Genomic DNA, 26,703 nt, shown 5'->3' with positions numbered 1-26,703 from the left:
TATACTGCTTCATTTTAAAATTAAAAGTGTAGTTCTTCGCTCACATTAACCAAACTCCAAGGGATGACTTGTCACATGTGGTTAGTGCTACTGTGATGCACAGGTCTAGCCTTTTCCTACATTTCTCCTCCCGCTCCCCTCTGCTAGAGGGGGCTTCCCACTTGGCCGTATTGACTAGGTCAGTGCCCACTATCACGTCCATCTCATAGCTCTGTGACCCTCCCTTCAAAGAAGTGGTCAGAGTTATCATCCACAGTTATGTAATGTAATGGTCTGATCAGACATAAGCTCCATTAGGGCAGAGATCACGTCTGACCAGCTCACCATCCTGTCCCCAGTAGGAATACACAGCTGGCTCTCAGTAACTAGTCATTGAATGACCGCCTGACTAGGTCACCATCCTGTCCCCAGTAGGAATACACTGCTGGCTCTCAGTAACTAGTCATTGAATGACCGCCTGACTAGGTCACCATCCTGTCCCCAGTAGGAATACACTGCTGGCTCTCAGTAACTAGTCACTGAATGACCAAAGGTTAAACCGAACAAAAGTCAACCTCTTTAAGTTAGACTATGGTAGCTTCATTATTATTATTATTTTTAATCCTCACCTGAGGACATGCTTTCATTGATTTGAGAGAGGAAGGGAGAGGGAGAGAGAGAAACATCGATGTGAGAGTGAAACATGGATGCACAAGTTCTGACTGGGAATTGATCCCACAGCATTTCGGTGAACGGGACGACACTCCAACCAACCGAGCCACTCGGCCAGGGCAAAGCGTGTGAACTTTCAGCAGTCACAGTCCAGTCTCGGCTGCCAGAACATGTGCTCCACGAGGGCAGGCAGTTTCTCATTCTTCTGCTCCTCTACCCCCAGGACATAGCATGGTGCTGGGCACAGGGTAGTTACTCAATTCAGTTAGTTCCCTCCACGTCCTTTCTTCCTCCTTTAGTACTGACAATAAAAACGTACCATGTTTCAGAGAATGCTTATCCTAAAATGGTCTGATGAAAATTCAGAAGGGAAGAGAGTACGTATTTTAAACATTTCTCTTAGAAAACATAATATCCAGCTTTCCCGTTAGGCAGGAGTCATAACGTTAAACTAAAGCAAGAGGCTTTGTGACAAGGTCACCCTAAGCCTGCTCGTCAGAGAACATGCTGTAGTTGGCCAGTCATGCTGGGGAGTGGGCAGGAGGGAAGTGAGAAGCCCTGCAGTGCACCTGCCTCCTCTCCCCCTTGCCTGTTTCACTGAAGGCTAGGAGCAGGAGGCAGGGCCTGGGCAGCTCTTCCTATAATCCAATTGGCTTGGGATAGCCCAACATGCATAGCCTCTTTGGCCTAGAAAGAAGTGTGGTGAGTGAGTCTAAAATGGAAACAAATATTGAGTGAACATAATCTCTACGGAGTAATTTGCCTAATGGAGAAAGCTGTAGAAGCAAATAATTCCTGTTCAGTATATTAAGTGCTGTGAGAATTCTGGGCTTCAGGGAGGACAGGTGGTATTAATTGCCTGGAGTAATTCAAGAAGGCTTTCCAATAGAGAGGGCGGTGAAGGCCTGGGAGGGGGGGGGCGAGCTGGACAGGGTCAAGTGGGGGGGAAGAGGACATATGTAATACTTCAATAATAAAGATTAAAAAGAGAGAAGGTTTTCCAGAAGATGTATCCCCTGGACTGAGCTTTGAATAGAAGACACAGCATGTGTAAAGGCGTAAAGGCACAAAGCGTAGCATGGAAGGGACCAGAAAGCAGTTCCGTGGGGCAGGCATACAGGACACAGTGCTGGGGAGAAGGGTGCAGCGTGGAGGGCGTGAACAGAAGGAGAGGAAAGGAGACTGTGGTGAAAGGGCACCTTGGTTAAGTTTTCCACCAAACTCTACCATTTCTCCTTCCATTATGTATGAGCTTCTTTTTTTAAAAAAAATATATTTTATTGATTTTTACAGAGAGGAAGGGAGAGGGATAGAGAGTTAGAAACATTGATGAGAGAGAAACATCGATCAGCTGCCTCCTGCACACCTCCCACTGGGGATGTACCCACAACCAAGGTACATGCCCTTGACCGGAATCGAACCCGGGACCCTTCAGTCCGCAGGCCGATGCTCTATCCACTGAGCCAAACCGGTTTCAGCTATGTATGAGCTTCTTGAGGGCAGATCTTTATTTCATTACTAGTATCTCTACGCACGAATTCATGTGACAGTAGCTCACTGCCGCCCTCCTGTAGCTCCCCTCTCCCCTACCCCTCACCCCTATATCTTGCTGCCCTGCCCCCTCCTGTAGCTCTCTACCACCTGCTTGTAGCTCGCTGCCCACCCTCCTGCTGATCCGTGATCCGGTCGTCAGTCAGTTGTTACGCTTCACAGCATAATGACCATTTGCATATTACATCTTTATTACATAGAATAACCAGGCTTCTACCACCAGGCTCTGCCGTGGAGGACCCACAGATAGCAGTGATGAACAAAAAGCAAGTCCCAGGAGAGCGACCTGGCCCCAGCGTTTTATATCCAGGAGGAAGGGTAGTGATGGGGCCAGTTTTTGAGGAGGAGCAGAGCCTTGGGTAGATGAGGGCCCTCATACGGAGGAGATGCACGCGAATCATAGAATCATGGCATCGGAGAGCTGAAAGGGGCCTTAGGAACTTCACCCGCAGCTCAGACTTCCAGGGGAGGCTCAGAGAGGCAAGAAGATTTGATTTTGTTTCTAATTCGGAAACTCGCTTGCCTTCTCTTCCTTATGATTTTTAAATAATGTTTTCTTTTCTCTAGCTTACTTGGTTGTGAGAGTACAGTATACAAAAATATAACATACAAAGTATGTGGTAACCGACTGTTTGTGCTAGTGGTAAGGCTTCCAGTCAACAGTAGGCTATCAGTAGTCAACTTCAGGAGTCTAAAGATAGGTGCTGATTTTTGACCGCATGGGGGTACCCTTACCTCATCCCCATATTTTTCCAGGGTCAACAATTTTCAGTGGGGCTGGGGGGTGGGGATCAGCAGATAGAAAGAACCCGTGGACATGCCTTGAAATCCTCACTTGACAATGGGCTTCTCAGACAAAAGCCTTTACCCCTGCCTGCCAGCTGAGCACGCTTGTGTTTTTAAGACAGTTCTATGCTGTTTGTGATTCCAGGAGGCTGGTTGAACGGAGAACAAGATCAGAGTGAGACATGAGAGGCTGTTAGCAGTGGAAACTCACCATTTGTCAGTTTACAAGAAACTGGACGATGGCTTACTTCAAGAATATGGATGTCGTCAATGTCACCGCCTTGCCAATGGTGGCAGTGGAGGAGGGCCTGACGCAGGGTGCGAAGCAGAATGCCTCGAGGAGGAATCTGGCAGACCATGTGCCCTGTATCCTTCTGTGGTGCTGTTTACAATCGAGACCAAATACTGGTACCCCTGCCCCAGGGTGCAACCTGTGCCGAGTTTGTAACGCGCACTACTTGTTAGCTCGTTCCTTATAAATTCATTACTTTTTTCATTACTCACGTTCTACCTATCCTCTGAAAGAATTTGAGACTGTTAAGGATTATTTGCCTTGAATTTGTTTTACTGAGATAATCAGAAAGAGCTCAAAAGGACGAAGTACTGGAAATAATTGTTGAAAGAATCAGGAAGAAGAGAAAAAAGCTCTTTTTTTTTTTTCCCCATTGCCTCTTCCTTTCCCTTTTATCTTCCAAAAAATGACAATTATAGGTAGCAACTAAAAAGTCCTTGTCCAGCCCTCTAGCCTCAGGTAAGTAAACTGAAGACCCAATTTAAAAAATTACTTTACTCCCATTGACCTCACTGGCACTATGCAGGCTCTACCAGAATCTTACTTCTCTGGTCCTGCCTTCGTGGATCCTCATCTCACTTCACCGTGAACTATATCCCAGGGACCCACAGCATCCCGTCTCTGGAGGACTTAGCGTTCATCCAGCAAATGACTGTGGGAACCCCTTTCACGTCCCGCGTGGTTCAGGGTTCAGGTTCAGGGTCCGGGTTCTGAAGGAGGCCGCACACAGATGAAAGAGACTAGAAAAGTATTAATTTGGGAAATGGGGGCCAGGCGGGAGCCCAAGAGAGGACTACACCCCGCTCTGGCCTTGCTATCCCTTTTATTAAGATTAGGGGATACACCCATAGCCTTTAGGCAGGCAATTCCAATAACAGCCAATCAGCAAGAATTTACATAAGACTAACAGGTGGAGGCTGCTTCAGCTACCAATGTCTCAACTAACCAGTGAGTGATTAGCCCTGACCTTTCAGAGCTTCCAAGGTTAACCAGCTTTTTCGGGTTCCTTGTCCACACCTTTCTGCTCGTGGGACGATGATCGGTTTCTCACATCTGACCCTCTCAGGTTATAAATAACCGCAGGTCTTTTCATCTCAGACGGAGCTCATTTACCTTCAAGTCACGCTGCTGCCGGCCCACCTGCACTCACCCGTCTGCGTCCCCTTCTCTGCACGCCTCTCAGAAAGCCGCCTCAAGATGAGCCCCTGTGACCCCACAGGACCTGCTTCAGGGTCTCGCTTCCATGGGCCATTTCTAACGTCCCCTCTTTCTTCATCCCACACTCATCTCAGCCTAACTGACCCACTGGAGTTGTCATGTCCCTCCTTGGCATCTTCATTTGCCAAGCACCCTCCGATCTGTAAGAACACTTGAAGATAATGGGAGAAAGCGTGAGCCTTGCTTTATGTGAAGGTGGCGAGAGGAGTGAAAGGATTATGGGGCTTTTACAGAGGATATGTTTAGACCAATTGAAGCTCAGACAGACAGAAATTCAGACAGAGCGAGGGTAACAAGATGGGCCACTGAACTGAGCAGAGATTTCAACAGCGATAAACAAGGTTGAGATACACTGTGATCCAGTCATCTGTAACCTAAAATCTCCCTTAAAGGAATAATCCAAAATATGGAAATAGAGCTTTGTGTGACTATGTGTATAATTTGCAATGATTTATAATTGCAAAAAGTGATAATTTAAATATCCAATAACCAAGGAACAGTTAAGTGTATTAAGGTGCATCCTCTACATGGATTCGTATAATGCCGTTTAAAATATTACGAATATTTATTTTGCTTTATGGAAAACGATCATATTAGTGAGTGGAAGAGAAGTCAGAGTAGTAAAATAGACATACACTGAGATTATAATTATGTGCAAAAGGCTGCATGTGAAAAATCCTGCAAGGAGATCTCCCTAAATCCTAACGAGTTGTTACGGTGGTAGCATCATGTATTATTCTTTCCATATTTTCCAAGGTATTTAGAATAGAACTATCACTTACTATTTATAAATCCGTTAATTTAACACAAGACAGAAGGCGTGTTGAATGTTTGAAAAGAAGATGATTAAATGGAGAGACAGCACAGAAAGGGAGTGAGAGGCTAGCTCAGCCTGTGTCCTTGCCAGGCTAGCTCATCCTGTCTGTGTGTAACTGCCACCCAGTTTCCTTAGCGGACTCTCCTCCCAGCGTGTCTTGTTGGCTCCATCCACCAGGTGAACGAAAGGATTGCTGAAGTAGACCTGACCCCCAAATCACTGGACAACATCCTGGTGAGCTACGGACTTCGGGCTGAGGCCAGGCTTCTGGGAAGGAAGGGCTCTGGAGAGCCCTCCATTTATTTGAGAGCACGTTTGTGCAATAGGGGCCTCAGATATATATATACTAGAGGCCCAGCATGCGATTGAAATTGCGCGAGAAGGCACCCCGCGGGGGGCCGGGACCCGCGCCTGACTCACAGCATCCCCCGGCCCCCCTCACTGTATCCGCTTCAGAGCCGCAGGGGGCCAGGACCCATGCCTGACTCATAGTGTCCCCCGGCCCCCCTGCCTGTGTCCGCTCTGGGGCTGCCCAAGCTGCTGCGCCTCTGTCTCCGTCTGTGCTCCGGGCCTCACCTGCACGCACAACCTCCTCCTGTCTGGTCGTGACCCGTTACGGAGTCCCAGCCTAATTTGCATATTACCTCCCCCCCCCCCCTCTATATATGTGTGTGTATATATATATATACACATACACACACATATTACCTCCCCCCCCTCTATATATATGTGTGTGTATATATATATATATACACATACACACACATATACACATACACACACTGATGACCTGGTGCATGAAATTCATGCACATTAAAAGGGGATTAATTAGAGGAAATAATTTAATATTGCTATTTGCCCTTTCTCTATAATATAAGTGTCAGAGATGAAAGAAAATTAGGAAAATGTATATGAAAACCTTCCTCCTGTCAGAGTCTGGGGCTCACCACGGGACCCAGAGTTAAGTCCCCGCCAACCCACCTGCACCTCAAAATCATGTGAGACCCATGCCGAAACCGGTTTGGCTCAGTGGATAGAGCGTCGGCCTGCGGACTGAAGGGTCCCGGGTTCGATTCCGGTCAAGGGCATGTACCTTGGTTGCGGGCACATCCCCAGTAGGGGGTGTGCAGGAGGCAGCTGATTGATGTTTCTCTATCATCGATGTTTCTAGCTCTCTATCCCTCTCCCTTCCTCTCTGTAAAATACCAATAAAATATATTTAAAAAAAAAAATCATGTGAGACCCAGACCCGGCTGCCCCCCCTCATTGGGCTAGATCCAGACCCGGCCAGTCCCACCCTTGTCAAGCCCTGCCGGGCAGGGGGCGTAGCCTCAGGTCCCCTGGCCCAGTGCCAGGATGAGGGGCATGGCCTGAGGTCCCCCAGACTGGGGCAGGGTCCTCCATCAAGCCCCGCCAGGTGAGGGACATGGCCTGAGATTCCCTGTCAAGCCCCGCTGGGTGGGGGGGCGCAGCCTCAGGTCCCCCGTCAAGCCCCACTGGGTAGGGGCGCGGCCTGAGTTCCCCCTGACCCAGCGCTGGGGTGCACCTTGAGGTCCCCTGTCAAGCCCTGCTGGGTGAGGGGCACGGCCTGAGGTCCCCTGTCAAATCCCAGGGGGATTTAGCCGCAACCCAGGCATGTGCCCTTGACCGGAATCGAACCCAGGACCCTTCAGTCTGCAGGCCGACACTCTATCCATGGAGCCAAACCAGCTAGGGCTATATTTTTTAATTAACGAACTTTATTTTTTAGAGCAGTTTCGGGCTCACAGCAAAATGGAGCTGAAAGTATCGAGTTCTCGCTTATCCCTGTCCTCACATGCACAACCGCTCCTCAGCACAGTGGTGCGTTGTGGTAACTGAGGAACCTGAATCGGCACATCATCACCCAAAGCCCATCCTCTGCATTAGCGGTCTCTCTCTGAGCTGTACACTCTATGAGTTTGGACAAATGTGTTCCAGCATGTACCCACCTTTGTAGTATCGCACAGAAGAGTTTCCATAAAAATCCCATGTGCTCCTGTTCATCCCTTCCTCCCCACCAACCCCTGATAACCACGGATCTTTCCAGAAATGTCGTATAGTTGGAACCATACATCATGTAGCCTTTTCAGATTGGCTTCTTTCACTTAGCAGTATGCACTTAAGGTTTCTCCAGGTGTTTTCATGGCTTGATAGGTAATTTCTTTCTTTTTTTTTTAAATATCTTTTTATTGACTTCAGAGAGGAAGGGAGAGGGAGAGAGAGAGAGAAACATCAATGATGAGAGAGAATCACTGATCGGCTGCCTCCTGCACGCCCCACACTGGGGGTCAAGCCCACAACCCAGGCATGTGCCCTTGACCGGAATCGAACCCTAGACCCTTCAGTCCACAGGCTGATGCTCTATCCACAGAGCTAAACTGGCCAGGGTGATAGGTCATTTCTTTTTTTAAAAATATACTTTATTGGTTTTTTACAGAGTGGAAGGGAGAGGGATAGAGAGTTAGAAACATTGATGAGAGAGAAGCATCGATCAGCTGCCTACTGCACACCCCCCACTGGGGATGTGTCTGCAACCAAGGCACATGCCCCCGACCGGAATCGAACCCGGAACCCTTCAGTCCCCAGGCCGACGCTCTATCCACTGAGCCAAATCGGCTAGGGCAGGTCATTTCTTTTTAGTAATGAGTAATATTCCACTGTCTGAATGCATCACCGTTTATTTCTCTGTTCACCTACTGAGGGACATATTGGTTGCTTCCAAGTTTGGGTAATTATGAATAAAGTTACTATAATATCCACGTGCAGGGTTTTTTGTGGACATGGTTTTCAGTTCATGGGGGTAAATACCAAGGAGCAGGATTCCTGGGCCATCTGTTGAGTATGTTTAAGTGTAAGAAATGTCTAAAGTAGCTGTGCCATTTTCATTTCTACCAGCAATGAAGGATAATTCTTGTTCCACATCCTTGTCAGCATTTGGTGGTGTCAGTGTTCTGGATTTTGGCCATTCTAATTGGCACATAATGATCTCATTTTTTTTTATTTGAAATTTTCTAATGGTATGTGATAGTAAACATCTTTTCATATGCTTACTCGCCCTCTGTGTTTGTTCTTCAGGGAGGTGTCTGTTAAGGTCTTTGCCCCATTTTTCAATTGAATTGTTTGTTTTCTTATAGTTGGGTTTTCAGAGTTCTTTGTATGTGTTGGATAACAGTCTTTATCATGTATGTCTTCTGCAAATATGTTCTCCCAGTCTGTGACATTGTCTTTAGCAAAGCAGACATTTTTAGTTTTAATGAAGTCCAACTATCAATTGCTTCTTTTATGGATTGTATCTTTGATGTTGTATCTAAAAAGTCATCGCCATACCCAAGGTCAGTTAAGTTTTCTCCTGTTATCTTATAGGAGTTCTATAGTTTTACATTTTATATTTAGTCTGTGATCCATTTTGAGTTAATTTTTTTAAATAAATTTTTATTGATTTCATAGAGGAAGGGAGAGGGAGAGATAGAAACATCAATGATGAGAGAGAATCATTGATTGGCTGCCTCCTGCATGCCCCCCACTGGGGGTCCAGCCCGCAACCCAGGCATGTGCCCTTGACTGGAATCGAACTTGGGACCTTTCAGTCGGCAGGTCGACGCTCTATCCACTGAGCCAAACCGGCCAGGGCTTGAGTTAATTTTTATGAAGGGTGTAAGGTATGTGTCTTGGTTCATTTTTTTGCATGCGGATGTCCGGTTGTTTTAGCATCATTTGTTGAAAAGACTGTATGTGCTCCATTGTATCGCCTTTACCCCTTTGTTCAGGTTCAGTTGCCTATACTTACGTGGATATATTTCTGGGCCGAGGTCTGCCCTGCCCTTTACACACCAGGCCTGGACTGTGTGGCCGCTTCTCCTGGGTCAGCACCTGTAGCCAGATTGGTTTCTCTAGCCTCCGCCCTGCCCTATTGGATGCACCTAGCACGGTGCCTGGTGAATAAGAAGTGCTTAATAGATAAGCACTAACACATGAGTGGGCCACCGCCTTTTGAGGCCCAGTTCCTCCTCCTCCCATCCTATAATGTTCCTTCTCTCATGTCCTAAGTGTGGGTCTCCCTCTAGGCTCCGGCCAGGAACCGTGCTTGGCTCTTTTTCTAGTCTCCCTGAGAGCTCATTTGCCCACCGCTTCACTATTCCCTCGCATGGTAGGCATTCCTTTCTCTCTGCCTGCGGGTCACTACCTCTGGGGAGGCCTTCTCGGCCACTCCACCCCTAGACTAGAGTGGCTAGCTCTTCTGGGCACCCTCCTGTCACCCTGTCCTTCCGACAGCAGCACCTCTCAGCTCTGATCATCAGCTTCTCCCCACTCGTCTGGGAGCCCTTGTAGGGCAGGGTGGCATCACTGCTCCCTGCTGCATCCTCAACATGGGCACAGCATACGGCTTTTAGTAGGTGCCCAGGAAATATTTGTGGAATGAGTAATGCGTTTGCAAATTATAGCTTCTCACCTGCATTTCGGGCTCATGTTCCAGCTACCTAAAGGAGTGATACCTAAACCTGACTGCCCTGGAGCCTTTTAGAAACTAAAAGTGGAAATTGCAAGGTGTGGGACCGTGTGCTCGTGAATGCTCCCATTTGCATCAAATAACTCTGAGAGGTGGTGAGAGAACTAAGGTATTGGGCAAGGGGTGGGAGGAAGACTTTTTACTGTGCTATTTGGCTTTGTACCATGCAGATTAGTGTGTGTGTGTGTGTGTGTGTGTGTGTGTGTGTGTGTGTGTGTGTGTGTGTTTAATTTAAATAGAAAACTATTGCCCTAGCCGGCTTGGCTCAGTGGATAGAGCATCGGCCTGCGGACTGAAGGGTCCCAGGTTCGATTCTGGCCAAGAGCACATGCCTGGGTTGCAGGCTCGGTCCCCAGTAGGGGACGTGCAGGAGGCAACTAATCAATGATTCTCTCTCATCATTGATGTTTCTATCTCTCTCTCTCCTTCTCCCTTCCTCTCTGAAATCAATAAAAGACATTTAAAAAAAAAATAAAAATAAAAATAAAATAAATAAATAGAAAACTATTCAGGAGTCACAATAAACAATTCAGGACCCAACACAGACCTAAGGAATAGCCTCTCATGAATCGGAATATCTGAATAGTCCCCTGCGATGCTGGTCATCGGCCAGGCACAGCCCCACTGGTAGGTCCTGCTGTCACTCCAGTGCAAACTCAGCCAAATGCCAGTCTCATCATCTCCCCCCTAAAAGTTGCTTTCCTCCCGATGTCCAGCTGCCCTTTCTGTCCCCTCCGTGTGCAGGTCTGTCCCTCCTTCCAAGGCCCTGACAGTATTGGCTGCAGTGGCATTCTGGGAGGACCAGAGACCTTGCTGTTCTGCTACATTGACACCCAACCACCGATTCATCCATCATACCTTATCCCTGTGCACTCTACTGGAGCACCATGTTCACACACACCTTACCAATGTGAGCCCTTTCCCCGCGTACACACACCTGCACACATGCCAGTTCAGGAGGAAGACAGGGGAAGGCCGAGAGGCACTTCACCCTTCAGCAAGCTAAGGCCACAGATGCCGCATCATTTCCCCACCCCTGTCCCACCTCTTTCCGGCAGTCCTTTGCGACTGCTCCAGCTCACGTTGATCTCACTTGGTTGAATCCTAGACTTACCAGTTTAATTGTCCCACAGGTGTTGACTTCGCTCTCAGGATCGATTGTAAGTTCCTTGAGGGCAAGAACAGAATCGTACTTCTTTGTTAACCTGGTTATCTGGGCATGGTGGGCTCAGGGCCAACCATCAGTACAACTTGTTGGGTCACTGACATTCATGTTTCTTTCCTTTTCAGGAGGGCGTGGGGGGAGGAGAGGAGGAGTCAGATCAAGAGAACTTTTTGAGAGGTCAGGGGTGTGATGACCAATAATAATAATAGTCACCCTTTACTGAGCAGCTCCTATGGGCTAGCCTCTGTGCTGTGTTTTAAGATGCAGTAAATACTTTATATCTGTCCTTGTAAGAACCCTGAAAGGTAGGTATTATTATTCATACCCTTTTCCCGAGAGATTAAACAGTACCTTGTAACCACGATTGGATCCGCTCCAAACCCTGTACTTGTCAGAGGCGGAGCCCGGAGGTACAGCTGGGAGGAGGAGCATCGTGAGAGGGGCAGGGTTGGGGGATGTATTAGTGGTGACACTGAGGATGAGGCCAGTGGCCACCAGGACCTTACCCCCTGGGGGAAGACAGCAAAGGCTGTCACGAATTTCGTTCCGGGCCTTTTGCACGCCAACGGGCGAAATGGCCTAGTCCCTGACCCCGCCCTGCGCCTAGATTTGCATCACTCCCTAATGCCCCATTTCTTTTTGGTTTTTGAAGGCATTTGAGAGATTTGTGTTGGAGAAGAAGGCTTTAAAAGAGAAAAGCTACCGCGGCTCGGAAGACAGAGGCAAAACCCTTTCTCATAGCCTTCCTCATAGTGTTTTTGTGGGGTTTGGTTTTGGAGTATCTAAAATGCATTCAGTAGGAATCCAGAGTTTCAGATGAGGATATTTTTGTAATCTTCTGAAGGAGTCTTAAATCTGACTTCTTGGCATTGGGCAACAAAGGAGGGAAGGACAATACCATTCAGAGACCACCTACTATGTGCCACCCTGCACCAGGCGGTTTCATAGATATTTCCCTGCTAACTCTTCATAATGCCCCGACCAGTGAGGTTGGTGCCACTGAATATATTGTAAAGGTGAGGAACAGGCTTGGGGGGAGGGAGGGCTTAATAAGTCAGCAGCACGGGTGGGATCTAGTAAGACTAATGCTGTGTCATCAGGCAGTTCAGGTTGAGTGAAAAAATCCCAGTTATAATTACAGCCCAGCGGTGGACAGACCCTGCGGTTCTCACATCCCATTTCTCTTCTTCCATTCTTCTGCAGACAGAAGTCAAAGAAAATCCCCGGAGACTTGCAGTGGCTCAGAGTCCAGGAATGTCAGATCTATCTCTATTAAAAGGGTAAGGGATCCTGGGTGTGTGTCTGACTGGTTTCTGCTAGGCATAACATCGATTTTATTCCTGGGAGGGGGGCCGGGAGGCGGGGTGGAGTAATTGGCACCTGGATGGTGATCGTGCAGGAAAATCGCTCCCTTTATGGAGGATCTCAAAGTATTTTAATGATGCTAGAATTTCTCACAACACCTTGGAAAGAGCAGAATGGGGAGTGTTCCAGAGGCGTTTGTCTGTTTACTTGTAGAACGTAGATGTTTGCTCCTGGAAACAATGAGTCCAGATTCAGCTCTGTGCCACGTTAGCTCCAAGGGGTGTTCACACAGCAGGGCTGGTCCATCAGTCCCTGAAGATGCCCGAGAAGCTGGGATTCAGTAGTTAGATGATTTGTCCACCATCACGCAGAGTTGATGGCAGAGCCCCACTTCCTGCCCAGATCCTGGCACCCACAGCCAGACCCCACCCTCTCCAGCAGCCACCCCAGTTAAGATTCTCCTAAGCTTGTGCTTTAAACTACTCGGGTCATAGGTATTCAAACCCTTCAATTGCTGGAGAATAGGAACAATACAGTATTGTTATCCTCTCTTCACCTTTTAGCCTAGGAAATGCCCACACAGCATAAAGTCCAGCAGTTGAGAATCAGCATGGAAACTGTCGTATAACCCATGACAGTGGCTGAGCGGAATTAAATATCCTGCCCAAGGTGACACAGCTACTAAATGGTGGAGCTGACGTCTGACCCCAGGTTGTCCGACTCAGAGTCAGTGTATTTAGTCACTGAGTTCAGCCACTGTCAAGGCCATAGTCCAGTTAGAAAGCAATTCAGTCCCTCCAAATGTTTCTAATAGGTGCCTTTGGGCAATGGTAATTTTTTTTAAAAAATTTATTGATTGATTTAGAGAGAGAGAGAGAGAGAGAAACATTGATTTGTTGTTTCACTTATTTATGCATTCATTGGTTGCTTCTTGTATGTGCCCTAACGGGGGATTGAACCTGCAACCTTCGCATATCAGGACAATTCTCTACCCACTGAGCTATCTGGCTAGGGCCAAGTGATGGTAATTAGTTTCCTCTTTCTACTTTTCTGTATTTTTACGTTTTTATTGATATTTTATTTTTATTCTAAAACTCCATTTAATGATGTATATTAAGAACCATAAGGATAGTCATATTCTTTGACCTAATATTGCCATTTTGAGAAAGTCATACTAAATAAATAACCCAAAGAGGGGGGAAACTATATGTTCCAAGTTATTTCTAATTTTAAAAGATATAATGGCGCCCGGCCTGGCATGGTTCAGTGGTTGAGCGTCAACCTATGAACCAGGAGGTCACGTTCGATTCCTGGTCAGGGCACATGCCTAGGTTGTGGGCTCGATCCTCAGTGTGGGCCGTGCAGGAAGCAACCAATCAATGATTCTCCTCATCATAGATGTTTCTATCTCTCTCTCCCCCTCTACTTTTCCCTCTGAAATCAATAAAAAATATATTTAAAAAAATATATATATAATGGCAGTAGCATTAATTGGAAGTAATTAACTGTTAATTAAATTATAGCCCATCTTATTAATAGGATATATTATTATAGATGAGAAATTTAAAGATAGTATAGCAATGTGAAAAATCTAAAGTTAAATGGATAGAGCAGGACATAGAAGTGTGCATGTGTGTGTGTGTATGTGTGTGTGTGTTGTAAATGAAGTTTCATAACACATTTGTATACATGTGCTCCAAGCCCGAAAGGGAAAATAGAAATCATGTGAATGGGTGTTTGGTGAGAGGTGCCGGGATCATGGACGCACCCTGCTTTTTCTCAGCGCTCTGTAAGGTTGTTTTATTGTCTTTACGATATAAAGGGGAAGATATCCTGTTGTCTTAAACTGTTGAAATGCACCCCATTTTTATATTCTGCTCTTTTGCTTCAGAAAACAGCAGACAAAAAGCTGCTGGCCGAGCTATACCAGTACCCCCAGTTTAACGACTCTATGCCGAATGACCTTCCAAATGGGGTGGACTTCTGTGACATGGTGGCCAACGTGGTCCGGTCTGAGAGGAACCCCTTTACTGGCAAGGTAAGCAGGAGCGTGCAGCTCATCTCTGTGCCGCCAGCCGCGGGCCCGGCTGTGCCCCAACTGTGCAACCACCCCTGCAGCAGACGCAGCTGTCCCAGTCACACCCCAGGAAAGAGTCAGGGCGTTTGAGTAAGTCACCGAGGGCCACACAGTCTGAAGTGACTTAGCTGAGATGAGACCCCAAGCCCGTGTTCCCTCCAAAACCTAGATTCTGCCTGCAGAGTGCTGGTCTCCAGATTGCTGTGACCATGTATTCCATCAGCAAAACGTTGAGTCCACACCCTCATGATACACGCTTTATTTTTTTTAATATATTTTATTGATTTTTTATAGAGATGAAGAGAGAGGGATAGAGAGTTAGAAACATCGATGAGAGAGAGACATCAATCAGCTGCCTCCTGCACGCCCTCTACTGGGGATGTGCCCGCAACCCAGGTACATGCCCTTGACTGGAATCGAACCTGGGACCCTTCAATCCGCAGGCCGACGCTCTATCCACTGAGCCAAACAGGTTAGGCTATTTTTTTAAAAATATATATATTTTTATTGATTTTTTACAGAGAGGAAGGGAGAGCGATAGAGAGTTAGAAACATCGATCAGCCGCCTCCTGCACACCCCCCACTGGGTATGTGCCTGCAACCAAAGTACATGCCCTTGACCAGAATCGAACCCGGGACCCTTGAGTCCGCAGGCCAACGATCCAGCCACTGAGCTAAACCGGTCAGGGCATGATACACGCTTTAAAAATACGATATACATGCTCTGTTGTCAGTTGCCACACTGTGTATCAATAAACTTAGTTTCTTTTTTTTCTTGGACATTAGTTAGAACAGCATCTTCCCGTGGTAAACCGGGGCGTGAGTTACCACCTGGAGAGCAGCCCGCACTGGGCTCCGAGGGAAGGGGGAGGGAGTGTGCTGAGGCCCAGAAGAACCCGTGAGCACATGTGAGATGGAAGGGCTGGCCGCTCAGGAGGCGGGATAGTTGGAGGAGGTGTGGGGAGGGGAGGGAGCCCAGAAAACGGCCTGGCCTCGGCAGCCCTATGGCTGTGCCTCATTGCCCTTCACAGCTGCACAACTCCAGTGTCCCCTCAGCTCCTGCCTAGTCATCCCATCACTGCTGCTTGTTCACCTGCCCCGACTCCCCTTTCTCTCTCTCTCTCTCTCCCCCGCCCTGTTTTCTGCTCTTCTCTTTTTTTTGGGGGGGGGGGGTTAATTTGTTTTTTTGGTTTTTTTTTATAAATCTTTATTCAGATTATTACAATTGTTTCTCCTTTTTCCCCCCATAGCTCCCTTCCACGCGGTTCCCACCCCACCTTCTGCCCTTACCTCCCCCCCACTGTCCTCATCCATAGGTGTATGATTTTTGTCCAGTCTCTTCCTGAACCCCCCCATACCCCTTTCCCCCTGAGAATTATCATTCCATTCCCTTTCTATGCCCCTGATTCTATTATATTCACCCGATTATTCTGTTCCTCAGGTTTTTAATTCACTTGATTTTTAGGTTCACTTGTTGACAGATATGTATTTGTTGTTCATAATTTTTATCTTTACTTTTTTCTTCTTCCTCTTCTTAAAGAATACCTTTCAGCATTTCATATAATACTGGTTTGGTGGTGATGAACTCCTTTAGCTTTTTCTTATCTGTGAAGCTCTTTATCTGCCCTTCAATTCTGAATGAGAGCTTTGCTGGGTAGAGTAATCTTGGTTGTAGGTTCTTGCTATTCATCACATTGAAAATTTCTTGCCACTCCCGTCTGGCCTGCATAGTTTCTGTTGAGAAATCAGCTGACAGTCGTATGGGTTCTCCCTTGTAGGTAATTAACTGTTTTTCTCTTGCTGCTTTTAATATTCTCTGTCTTTTGCTCTTGGCATTTTAATTATGATGTGTCTTGGTGTGGTCCTCTTTGGATTCCTTTTGTTTGGGGTTCTGTGTGCTTCCTGGACTTGTAAGTCTATTTCTTTCACCAGGTGGGGGAAGTTTTCAGTCATTATTTCTTCAAATAGGTTTTCAGTATCTTGCTCTCTCTCTTCTTCTGGCACCCCCATAATTCTGATGTTGGTACGCTTGAAGTTGTCCCAGAGTCTTCTTACACTATCTTCAACTTTTTGGATTTTTTTTTTTTCTTTTTGCTTTTTCGGTTGAGTGTTTTTTGCTTCTTTGTATTTCAATTCTTTGACTTGATTCTTGTGTTCCTCTAGTCTGTTTTTGGGTCTCTGTATAATATTTTTTATTTCAGTCAGTGTATGTTTGATTTCTAGTTGGTCCTTTTTCATATCTTCGAGGGTCTCATTATATTTATCGGCCTTTTCTAGGATATTCTTGAAAAGCCTTATAACCGTGGTTTTGAATTCTATATCCAGTCGTTTGTTTTCCTCCATTTCTTTCGTTTGTGATCTTTTTCTTTGACGCCACATTTTCACTGCTTCCCTGAGTTGGTAGGGTAGATTTGTGTGCTAGGTTTCCTATATGGCCCAGTGGGTCGGCCTCCCCAGTTAACCTGAGGTGGACACTCTTGGTGCACCCCTTTGTGGACTGTGTGTACAGTCTTGTTGTAATTAAGTCTTGATTGTTGTTGGTATCACTGGGAGGAATTGACCTCCAGGCCAGTTGGCTGTAAGGATCAGCTGTGTCTATGCTGGGAGAAGTTCGGTGCTGGAGACAGCTTATAGGATTAGCCTTGCCAGATGGCAAAAGCCTCTGTGCTCAGCTTGGATGGGGTGGAGTCTCAGGGCGGAGCAGACAGTCTTGGCTTCCAGTCAGCCTTGCCCTTGCGCGCACACGCGCGCCTTCGGACCTCTGCCTTCCCCGGCTCCTGAGTCTCCGCCCGAGAGTCCAGATTCCCCCCACAAGAGCGTGGGTCCCCAGGGGCTTGCCTGGAACCGGGGTTCACTGCAGTCAGAACTGGGGCCCAGTGCAGCCAGGAGCCTCCGAATCCCTTCCACTAGGGAAAGCCTGTGGCAACCTCCGCAGCCTTTGTGTGCACTGGCACGCGCGCGCCTTCAGACCTCTGCCTTCCCCGGCTCCCGAGTCTCCGCCCGAGAGTCCAGACTCCCCCCATAAGAGCGTGGGTCCCCAGAGGCTCGCCCGGAACTGGGGTTCAGTGCAGTCAGAACTGGGGTTCAGTGCGGTCGGGGGCTTCCTTCCCCCTTCCGCCAGAGAAAGTCAGCCAGGCTCTCGGCCACCCTTCCTCTCTGCATACACAAAGACCCTTTGCCGTACCTCCAATTCTCTGTGAGCTTTTCTCTTTCCTTCTAGTTGTAGAATTTTCACTCAGCCAGCTTTCCTGTGGTTCTGGATGGTGTCCGTTCTGTCTTTTAGTTGTAGTTTTGAAATTGTTGTGCGAGGCAGCAGTTTAGGTGCTTACCTATGCCGCCATCTTGGTTTCTCCTCTGCTCTTCTCTTTTTCATCCGTTCTCCCTGTGCCTTCTCTCCACCCAGGTCTCAGGTACACTGGCCTCCTTCCTCTGTGCTTTGCATTCAGACTTCCTGAAAGTGATGATCTGTTTGGGCCAGTCACTGCCCAGTGTGACGGTGGTGTTTGCTGGTGGCTGGGCCAGTCGGGGGTCACCCTGGGTGTGGTGCCTGATCCCCTGCTGCCCTCAGCGGGGATGTGGAGCAGCAGCACTCGGAGCATCGTGTGCTCCCCAGGAAGGTGGAAAAAAGGGTCCACACAGTCATTTGTGGCAGCAGGAGCCGGGAGGCAGGACCTCTGGTGGCTCAGTAGCTCTCTGGGCTGTAGGGTCTTCTGTAAAATAGGGACAGCAGCAGCCTCTAACTTAAAGAATTTGTGTAAATTTTAATAAGGATGTGTGTAAAAGCACTTAGTCATAAATTCTAAAAACATGGTAGTTTTATCATCAATGTGCTGAGAAAGTTTAATGATCAGCAATATTACAGTACAGTCATTTTGGGTATATATATATCATACTTAGCCATTAAAAGGGATGTTTATAAAGAGAGCATCTTAACGTGCCATACCGTGTTGCTGGATAAAGCATACCAGCATGTAAATTCTCTAGATACGATGTTACGTAAGCACACACATGGCAAAGTCGGGGGTGAAACCATGCATGGATCTCACCAGTGTTCTCTGAGTCATAAGACTACAGTTTTTTCCTTCTTCCTTTTTCTTTCTGGAATTTAAATGGATTGTGTGTTTCCTGGGTCCACTATTCCTATGTGACCTTCCAACCCATGTGCTTGCTGACCCTTGTCAGGCACAGCCACACGTGTTCCTGTCCTGTGTCCTTGTGGGTGGCCCCGAGGAATGACTACTGCATTCCTTACTGTCCCATTCTGAGGTCTTGCTGTGAATGTTTCCCTAGGCCCTCATCCCAAGAAAAACGGCGCGTCTCCTGGAATGCTTTTAGCCTTTCACTGATGCCAATCGCTGCTTTTCTTCGGTTTCCAGGAAACTGAAGGAAAATTGGCACCTTGCCTTTGAAAAAGGACCCTCTTCCATCCTGCTCAGGGGCAATCTCTAACTTTCATTGCCTTCTCAAATCCTCTCTTCTACTCTGCTCTCCCCCCACCCTGCTCTCCCTCCATCCCTTCTCTCCCCCACCCTGCTCTCCCCTACCCCTGCTCTCCCCCCACCCTGCTCTCCCCCCACCCTGCTCTCCCCCCACCCTGCTCTCCCCTACCCCTGCTCTCCCCTACCCCTGCTCTCCCCCCACCCTGCTCTCCCCCCACCCTGCTCTCCCCACACCCTGCTCTCCCCCCACCCTGCTCTCCCCCCGCCCCGCTCTCCCTCCACCCCTGCTCTCCCCCCACCCTGCTCTCCCCCCACCCCCCGCCCCACCCTTTCAGAGCCATCACTAGTGGCCATCCCGGTGTCTGTTGAAGGGCTGACATGAAAGCCTGTGAAAGGAAGCAGGAGTGTGAATAAACAGTAGAGCACATTTTAGCAAGTCCTAGGTACCTGGCACTGTTCTGGGCACCTTGTATGCGTCACTCGTTTAGTTCTCACAGCATTCGAGAGGCAGGGACTGCCATCACCATCATCTCCGTTTTCGGGGTGAGGGATCTGAGCACACCAGGTTCAGTAGCGTTGCTCAGGGTCACACAGCCAGCCAGCATACGAGCTGCATTCGAATCCGGGCGGTCTGGTACCAAAGCCTGCACTCTCCCACGGCCCTGGACTGCCCCTCGAAGGGAAGGGAACGTGGGGAACAGGCTCAGAGAGCTGCTTGCTACCGGGAGGCTTGCTGATCGGTGCACGGTGCCCTGGGCTGACGGGTAGGCTTGAAGGGAGCACCTCTCTCCCTTTGCACCCAGGAGGGTGGCAAGGGCGAGCTCTCTCTGCTCTTCCGAATGGCAGCCTGGGCCGTGTCTCTGGGGGCACACTGCTTGCTTTCGAGCCTCCGGGCTGTGTGAGCTGAGGCCAGAACCTTAACCTTCTGATCCTCACTTTCCTCGTCTATAAATTACAGCACCTACCACACAGGTAGACTGTGAAGAATAAAGTGAGGTAAGGCATGAACCTGCATAGCCCGCTGCCAGATACATGGTAGGCATTTAACAAAATTTCCGTATGATCGTGGTAGCAGCTGGGGAGTCAGTCAGCACAAGGTTCAGGACCCAGCTGCACGGTGATGAAGGCTGAATTTTCTGTCCCTCAGAGTTCACCGATAATTCTGGAATTCCATGTGCTTACTGCTAACTCAGCAGAATCTTAAGATCTAGGGATGTGCTTTTGTATAATTTCTGTTTGCCGACATTGATGACTGTTAATTGGATGTAGGTGAGAGCATGGAGCCCTTGTCTAGAGTTAGGAGTTCTGATCCTGGCCCTGCCACTTGCTGGCTGTATTACTTCGGGCATGTGACCAGCTCTCTAGTCCTTGGTTTCCTCGTCTGTAAAATGGAGATGTTAATGCAGGCCTCGTGTGATTATTCTAGGGGTTAACAGAGAACATGTGAAATAGTCAACATCCACATGGCAAGGCAAATAGTCAACATTCACTATAAAGTTGGGTGTTTGTTATGTTTTTAATATATTTTTATTGATTTTAGAGAGGAAGAGAGAGGGAGAGAGATAGAAACATCAATGATGAAAGAGAATCATCGATCAGCTGCCTCCTGCACGCCCCCCACTGGGGATCGAGCCCACAACCCCAGGCATGTGCCCTTGACCGGAATCAAACCTGGGACCCTTCAGTCCACAGGCCGACACCCTACCCACTGAGCCAAACCGGCCAGGGCGGGTGTTGGTTATTTTTTTAAGTTGACTCCAAAATTGTCTGGTGGGAAATCGCGGTGATTATAACAAGGTGTGGGACCCAGGAGGAAAGGAAGGTTTTGATTATGAATCTGGCTGTGGCTCCCGGTGAATTAAAAAACAGCAGCAACATTAATAATGTGAATTTTGTTTCTTTTCAAGTTTTTCTGTTCACATAAAGATTTAGAGAAGTTTCTCTCTTCTCCTCCTATACGAGCCATATGGCTGGATAGCTTCTGGTGGATCTTCCATGAAAGGTACCAGGTAAATGCAGATCGGATGGCTGCTCTCCCTGCTTAGGGTATGTTCCTGTGGCACAGATCCTGACCTCGTCACCACGGGCTCTGCGCCCCTCTGGCTCCATGCACTGCCCCTGCAGCCCCATCCTCCCCCCTCCCCTCCTCCCCCATGCCTCTCCTTCTGCCCTGTGTGTTAGCCATCCCCATGCACTGCCCCTGCAGCCCCATCCTCCCCCCTCCCCTCCTCCCCCATGCCTCTCCTTCTGCCCTGTGCGTTAGCCATCCCCATGCACTGCCCCTGCAGCCCCATCCGCACCCCCCCTCCTCCCCCAGGCCTCTCCTTCTGCCCTGTGCGTTAGCCATCCCCCAATGCCTTGCAGCTGCCCTGACTTTCAGTAACTATTCCATGTCACATGGCTGGTCAGGGGCAGGGCGGGGGGAAGTCAGGACCTCCTGGCTCAGAGTTAGGGTGCTTTCTTCAACACTCTGCCCTGCTGTACATGTTTCATAAATCCTATAAAATGACTGTATTATTTCCTAAACATTCATAGGTTAAACATCTTGAGAAAATGAATTTTTTTAATATATTTTATTGATTTTTTACAGAGAGGAAAGGAGAGGGATGGAGAGTTAGAAACATTGATGAGAGAAACATTAATCAGCTGCCTCCTGCACACCTTCTACTGGGGATGTGCTCACAACCAAGGTACATGCCCTTGACCGGAATCGAACCCGGGACCCTTGAATCCGCAGACCGATGCTCTATCCACTGAGCCAAACCGGTCAGGGCGAGAAAATGAATTTTTTAAAATGAGAGAAAATTTTGTTTAAGAATCTCAGCCCTTGGCTGTTTCAACAAGGGACTCGAATAATTCCTGCTCTATTTTTATTCCTGGTAGCGAAACAGGGAGGTCCAGAATAAGCTGTTCGAGCGGATAGCCCAACAGTATGCTTTGCTTTTGTTTCATGGGTCCAGGCCCCACTCTGAAGAGGCTATCTTAAAAGTGAGTATCAGTCACTGTTTAGGAAAAAAACACATAAGGGGGTAATTGGTAAGCTGTGACACATTCCTACACTGACTTGTAATGCAGCGTTAGGAAAATGAGGTAGGTCTGTATATACAGGGTGGGGCCAAAGTAGGTTTACAGTTTGAGTGGAAAATAATACAATAATTAATAAATAATAATACAATAATAAACTGTTTCAGCACATTCAACTGTAAACCTACTTTGGCCCCACCCTGTACTGATTGGGAAAGATTTTAAGTGAAAAACAAGGCAATTTATAAAACTCTATGTTAAAAAAAAATATATATATATATATATATATATATATATATATATATATATATTTATATGTTCCTATGAATAGAAAAAACTCCAGAAAAAAATTTACCAAACTCTCAGCAATGGTTATATTCTGGGAAATAAGGATATAAGAGACTTTCTTTTCTAGTCTATATATTTCTGTAGTATTTAAATAAGCATATAATTTTAAAATTAAAGGTAGAATATACAATAAACAAATAAAAGAAAAAGAAGAATATACATATTTATTTTTTATATATGAGTATCTATCCTATATAATAAAGAGGTAATATGCAAATTGACCCTCACGCCCTCGCGTCACAAAGATGGCTGCCCCCACGTCATCACAAGATGGGTGCCACAAGATGGCCATCCCCACATCATCACAAGATGGCCGGCAGGGGAGGGCAGTTGGGGGGGGACCAGGCCTGCAGGAGAGGGTAGTTGGGGCAACCAGGCCTGCAGGGGAGGGCAGTTGGGGGTGATCTGGCCAGCAGGGGAGCAGTTAGGTGTCAATCATGCCAGCAGGGGTGTGGTTAGGGGGGTATCAGGCTGGCAGGCAGAGTGGTTAGGGGCAGTCAGGCAGCCAGGCAGGCAAGTGGTTAGGAGCCAGCAGTCCTGGATTGTGAGAGGGATGTCCGACTGTGGGATCAAGCCTAAACCGGCAGTCAGACATCCCTCGAGGGGTCCCAGATTGGAGACGGTGCAGGCTAGGCTGAGGGACACCCCCTCCCCGTGCACCAGTTTTGTGCAGTGGCCTCTAGTATATATATAAAAAGCCAGCAACCAGAATGCCGTAACAACCGGAACAACCAATTGCTCTGATGCCCACTGCAGCCAGCAAACCACCTGATCAGGGGGGTGGGGCCGGCCAGCCAACTTCCTGCAGCCCCTCCCCCGGCCACTTCATGCCCGCTGCCCAGAGGTCCTCCATGGCTGGGGTAGAATGCTTGCCTCATTGGCACGGCAATGAAGCAAGCATTCCGCCAGGCTGCTCACACTGCCCGCTCTCAGCAGCCGTCCCCCCAGGACTGTGAGACTCCGGCGGGGCTGAGAGGATTGGGTGCTGCCATCTTGTGGCTATGGGCTCCACCATCTTTGTCATGGAGTGATGGTTAATTTGCATATTATCCTTTTATTAGATAGGATAAGAAAAAAATGAAACACCCCACAAACCAATGGACAAAGTACATAAACAAGAAATTTACCAGGGAAGAAATACAAATGGGAAAAAGTTCATCTTTAACAATAATAAAAAATAAAAATATAAATTAAAACAATAATAATTCAATACCCTCTTTACCTGTTAAAGAGCATAGATTAAAAGGATGTAGGGAAATGGCACCCTGACAGGATGAGTGGGGAGTGAACTGTGCTGTAAGGCACTTAAGCTAATTAAGTGACCACTTAACAATTCACTTAGGTTTTCTGTGCCTCAGTTTCATCACCCATAAAATGGGGATAATAACACCTCTCTCACGGACTTGTCCTAAGGATTAACTGAGATGATATTTGTAAGGCATCTGACATATCTCCCAGCATACGATAAACCCCCAATATATCAGAGCTGCTATAATTAATAGTATTACCATACCATCTTTTGGAAGACATATTTAATATACAGGAAAAGCTTCTTTTATTCATGCATGCATTCATTCATTCAACAATTCTGACTGTCTAATATGTACCAGTGAGATAGTTTAACAAATAAAAATTATTATTCAGCATAATTTGTAATGCAAAGTCTTAGAAACCAATGAAGGATATTTAGGTAATTTTGATATGGCCACTCAGCATCTATATATATAAAAAGGGTAATATGCAAATTGTCCAGGATGCCATAACATCATGACCACTCATGAGGAGGCTGTGCACGCAGGTGGGCAGGAGGGGACTGCGTGCGAGGTGAGCGCAGGTCAGGAGACAGGGGGCCTGTCAGCCGCCACCGCAGCTTGAGCAGGCCCAGAGCAGAGACGGGGGTCTGCCAGTCGCGGCACGCCGGCAGTCCTGTCTCTGCACATGAGCTGCAGAAGAAACACCTTTTCTGACTGCTCATTGGCTAAGCTCCTGATATGCCAATTGCAGTGTTCTTGGTAACTTGGGTAATAAGAATCCAAGAAGGTGATCCAGGGTTTTTCCACCACACTCCTGGAGGAAAAAACGAAGGTCCGCTGCTGGAGGGGCTAAGAAATGTCATATCCTGCCCTAGCTGGTTTGGCTCAGTGGATAGAGCCTCAGCCTGCGGACCGCAGGGTCCGGGTTCAATTCTGATCAAGGTCATGTATCTAGGTTGCAGGCTCCTCCTTGGCAGGTCCCAGGTCAGGGCTCATGCAGGAGGCAACCAATTGAAGTGTCCCTCTCACATTGATGTTTTTCTCTGTCTTTCCCTCTCTCTTCCACACTCTCTAAAAATCAATGGAAAAATATCCTCAGGTGAGGATAGAAAAAAAAAAAAAAAAAAAGAAAGAAATGTCATATACTATGAAAGAGACATCTTGAAAATGCCTAAAGAAAGTTGTCATTTTTTCATGATGAAGGGACTGGAGTCCATATTGATGAAAACACCATGGTGGCTGTGGTAGCCAGCAGTGGCAGCAGCAGCGGGGTGATGGCGCCTTCCCCTGATCAGCCCGGTCACCTCCCGCAGAGGGAGGCCAGACTGCAGCTTAGGCCCGCTCCTTGTAGGGAGTGGGCCTAAGCCGTCAGTAGGATGTTCCCTGAGGGCTCCAGGACTGTGAGAGGGGGCAGACTGGGCTGAGGGACCCCCCCCCCCACCCCAGTGCACAAATTTCATGCACTGGGACTCTAGTCTATATATATAAAAGCCTAAGTGACTTGCTGACTGCTCAACAGTCACTGTGATGCACACTGACCACCAGGGGGCAGACACTCAATGCAGGAACTGCCCCCTGGTGGTCAGTGTGCTCCCACAGCAGGAGCACCGCTCAGCTGACTGACGGGTGCCAGATACAGGGCTCACGGCTGGCTGCTGCAGCCCTGAGACCACAGCGGAGCAGCAGCGAGCCTGCCAAGCAGTGGCAGGGACAGGTGCAGTGGGGCTGGGATGAGCAGGAGTGGCAGGCAGGAGTGGCAGGCGGCGTTGGATTGCCAGTTGCGGCCCGATCCTGCAGGCCATGCCAAGGGACCCCACCAGTGCACAAATCCGTGCACCAGGCCTCTAGTAATATTATAAAAGTCACTATTGGGAAAATAATCCCACAAAGAGTTTATAATAACTAGGAGAAGTGCTTATGTTATAACTAGAGGCCCGGTACATGAAATTCGTGCACTCGGGGCGGGGGGGGGGGAGGTGTCCCTCAGCCCGGCCTGCACCCTCTCACAGTCCGGGAGCCTTCAGGGGATGTCCAACTGATGACTTAGGCCCACTCTAGACGTCCTTAGCACTGCCGCAGAGGCAGGAGAGGCTCCCACCAGCACTGCTGCGCTCGCCAGCCCTGAGCCTAGCTTCTGGCTGAGTGGCACTCCCCCTATGGGAGCGCACTGACCGCCCGGGGACAGCTCCTGCATTGAGCATCTGCCCCCTGGTGGTCAATGCACATCATAGCGATTGGTCGTTCCGCCATTCGGTCAATTTGCAAATTAGCCTTTTATTATATTAGATGGTAAATGAATAAAGCCAAATATAAATGTATAATTTGAGCTCATAGTTAAGAAATGACAGTACCACCTGTGCATAGGAAAACTCTAGTGAGTAGTACTTAACTAGTATCATTTCTGGGGGACAACAAGATGGTAGGTCACGGGTATCTTGTCACCTCTGGACTACTGTTTGGCTGCTTGCAGAAGGGGCTAGCGGAAGGGTTGCTGGCCAGCATAGTGTGTTTGAGATGTGCTCCCAGGTAGGGGAAGGAGCTCACCGGGCTGTGGGGCAGTGCAGGTGGAAATTGCTCCGTTCATAACCAGGAAGGCAGCATGCTGTCAGGTAGAGAATTTTTTTTAAAATATGTTTTTATTTCAGAGAGAGGAAGGGAGAGGGAGAAAGAGATAGAAACATCAATGATGAGAGATAATCATTGATTGGCTGCCTCCTGCATGCCCCCTACAGGGGATGGAGCCTACAACCCGGGCATGTGTTCTGACCGAGATTCGAACCCTGATCTCCTGGTGCATGGGTTGATGCTCAACCACTGAGCCACACCGGCCGGGCATCAGGTAGAGAATTTTATCCCAGGTCCTTTCTGATGTCAGGGGCTCTTTTCTGGGTCTAGAAATGTCCAGAATGTTGCCTAAGCTCTGCTTGCTCCCAGAGGTTGCCGTCGCTTCTGAGTAAAGGCCTGTACACCAGCTTCAGTTGCTGCTTCCCACAGTCCTGGCTCAACACACACGAATTCAAGTCTGACATCTGTAACACCATAAGCCTGTGGATTTCAGGTAAGAGGTGGCTGGAAAGCAATTCTGGAAATACTTTTTCCACCTGCGTGTGTTCTTGTTTGCCATCCCTTCATTGAGGCAGTTGTCCTTTTCTCTCCTTGTCATTAAAGAACAGCGTACGCTTAGAGCAGTGGTCGGCAAACTCATTAGTCAACAGAGCCAAATATCAACAGTACAACAATTGAAATTTC

At 48.0% G+C, this 26,703-nt stretch overlaps 1 protein-coding gene across 1 annotated transcript in view; it reads left to right on the top strand.

The window, feature by feature from the left end:
- Window positions 1-3,227: 3,227 nt before the first annotated feature.
- The window catches only part of FAM227A (family with sequence similarity 227 member A), a gene marked incomplete at both ends in the record, with an annotated part of 41,319 nt that continues 17,843 nt past the window's right edge, over window positions 3,228-26,703 (top strand). The window contains 6 exons of the mRNA XM_080660265.1: window positions 3,228-3,306; window positions 5,467-5,549; window positions 14,205-14,351; window positions 20,737-20,838; window positions 21,713-21,817; window positions 26,389-26,512. Of these exons, the coding sequence (XP_080516391.1) occupies window positions 3,228-3,306; window positions 5,467-5,549; window positions 14,205-14,351; window positions 20,737-20,838; window positions 21,713-21,817; window positions 26,389-26,512 (640 nt within the window). The remainder of the gene's footprint in view (window positions 3,307-5,466; window positions 5,550-14,204; window positions 14,352-20,736; window positions 20,839-21,712; window positions 21,818-26,388; window positions 26,513-26,703) is intronic.

Source organism: Plecotus auritus, assembly GCF_963455305.1.
Source record: "Plecotus auritus genome assembly, chromosome: 3".
In the NCBI taxonomy this organism is placed as follows: Eukaryota; Metazoa; Chordata; class Mammalia; order Chiroptera; family Vespertilionidae; genus Plecotus; species Plecotus auritus.
The sequence above is the reverse complement of the archived record's forward strand: the minus strand, read 5'-3'. Positions and strand labels throughout refer to the sequence as shown.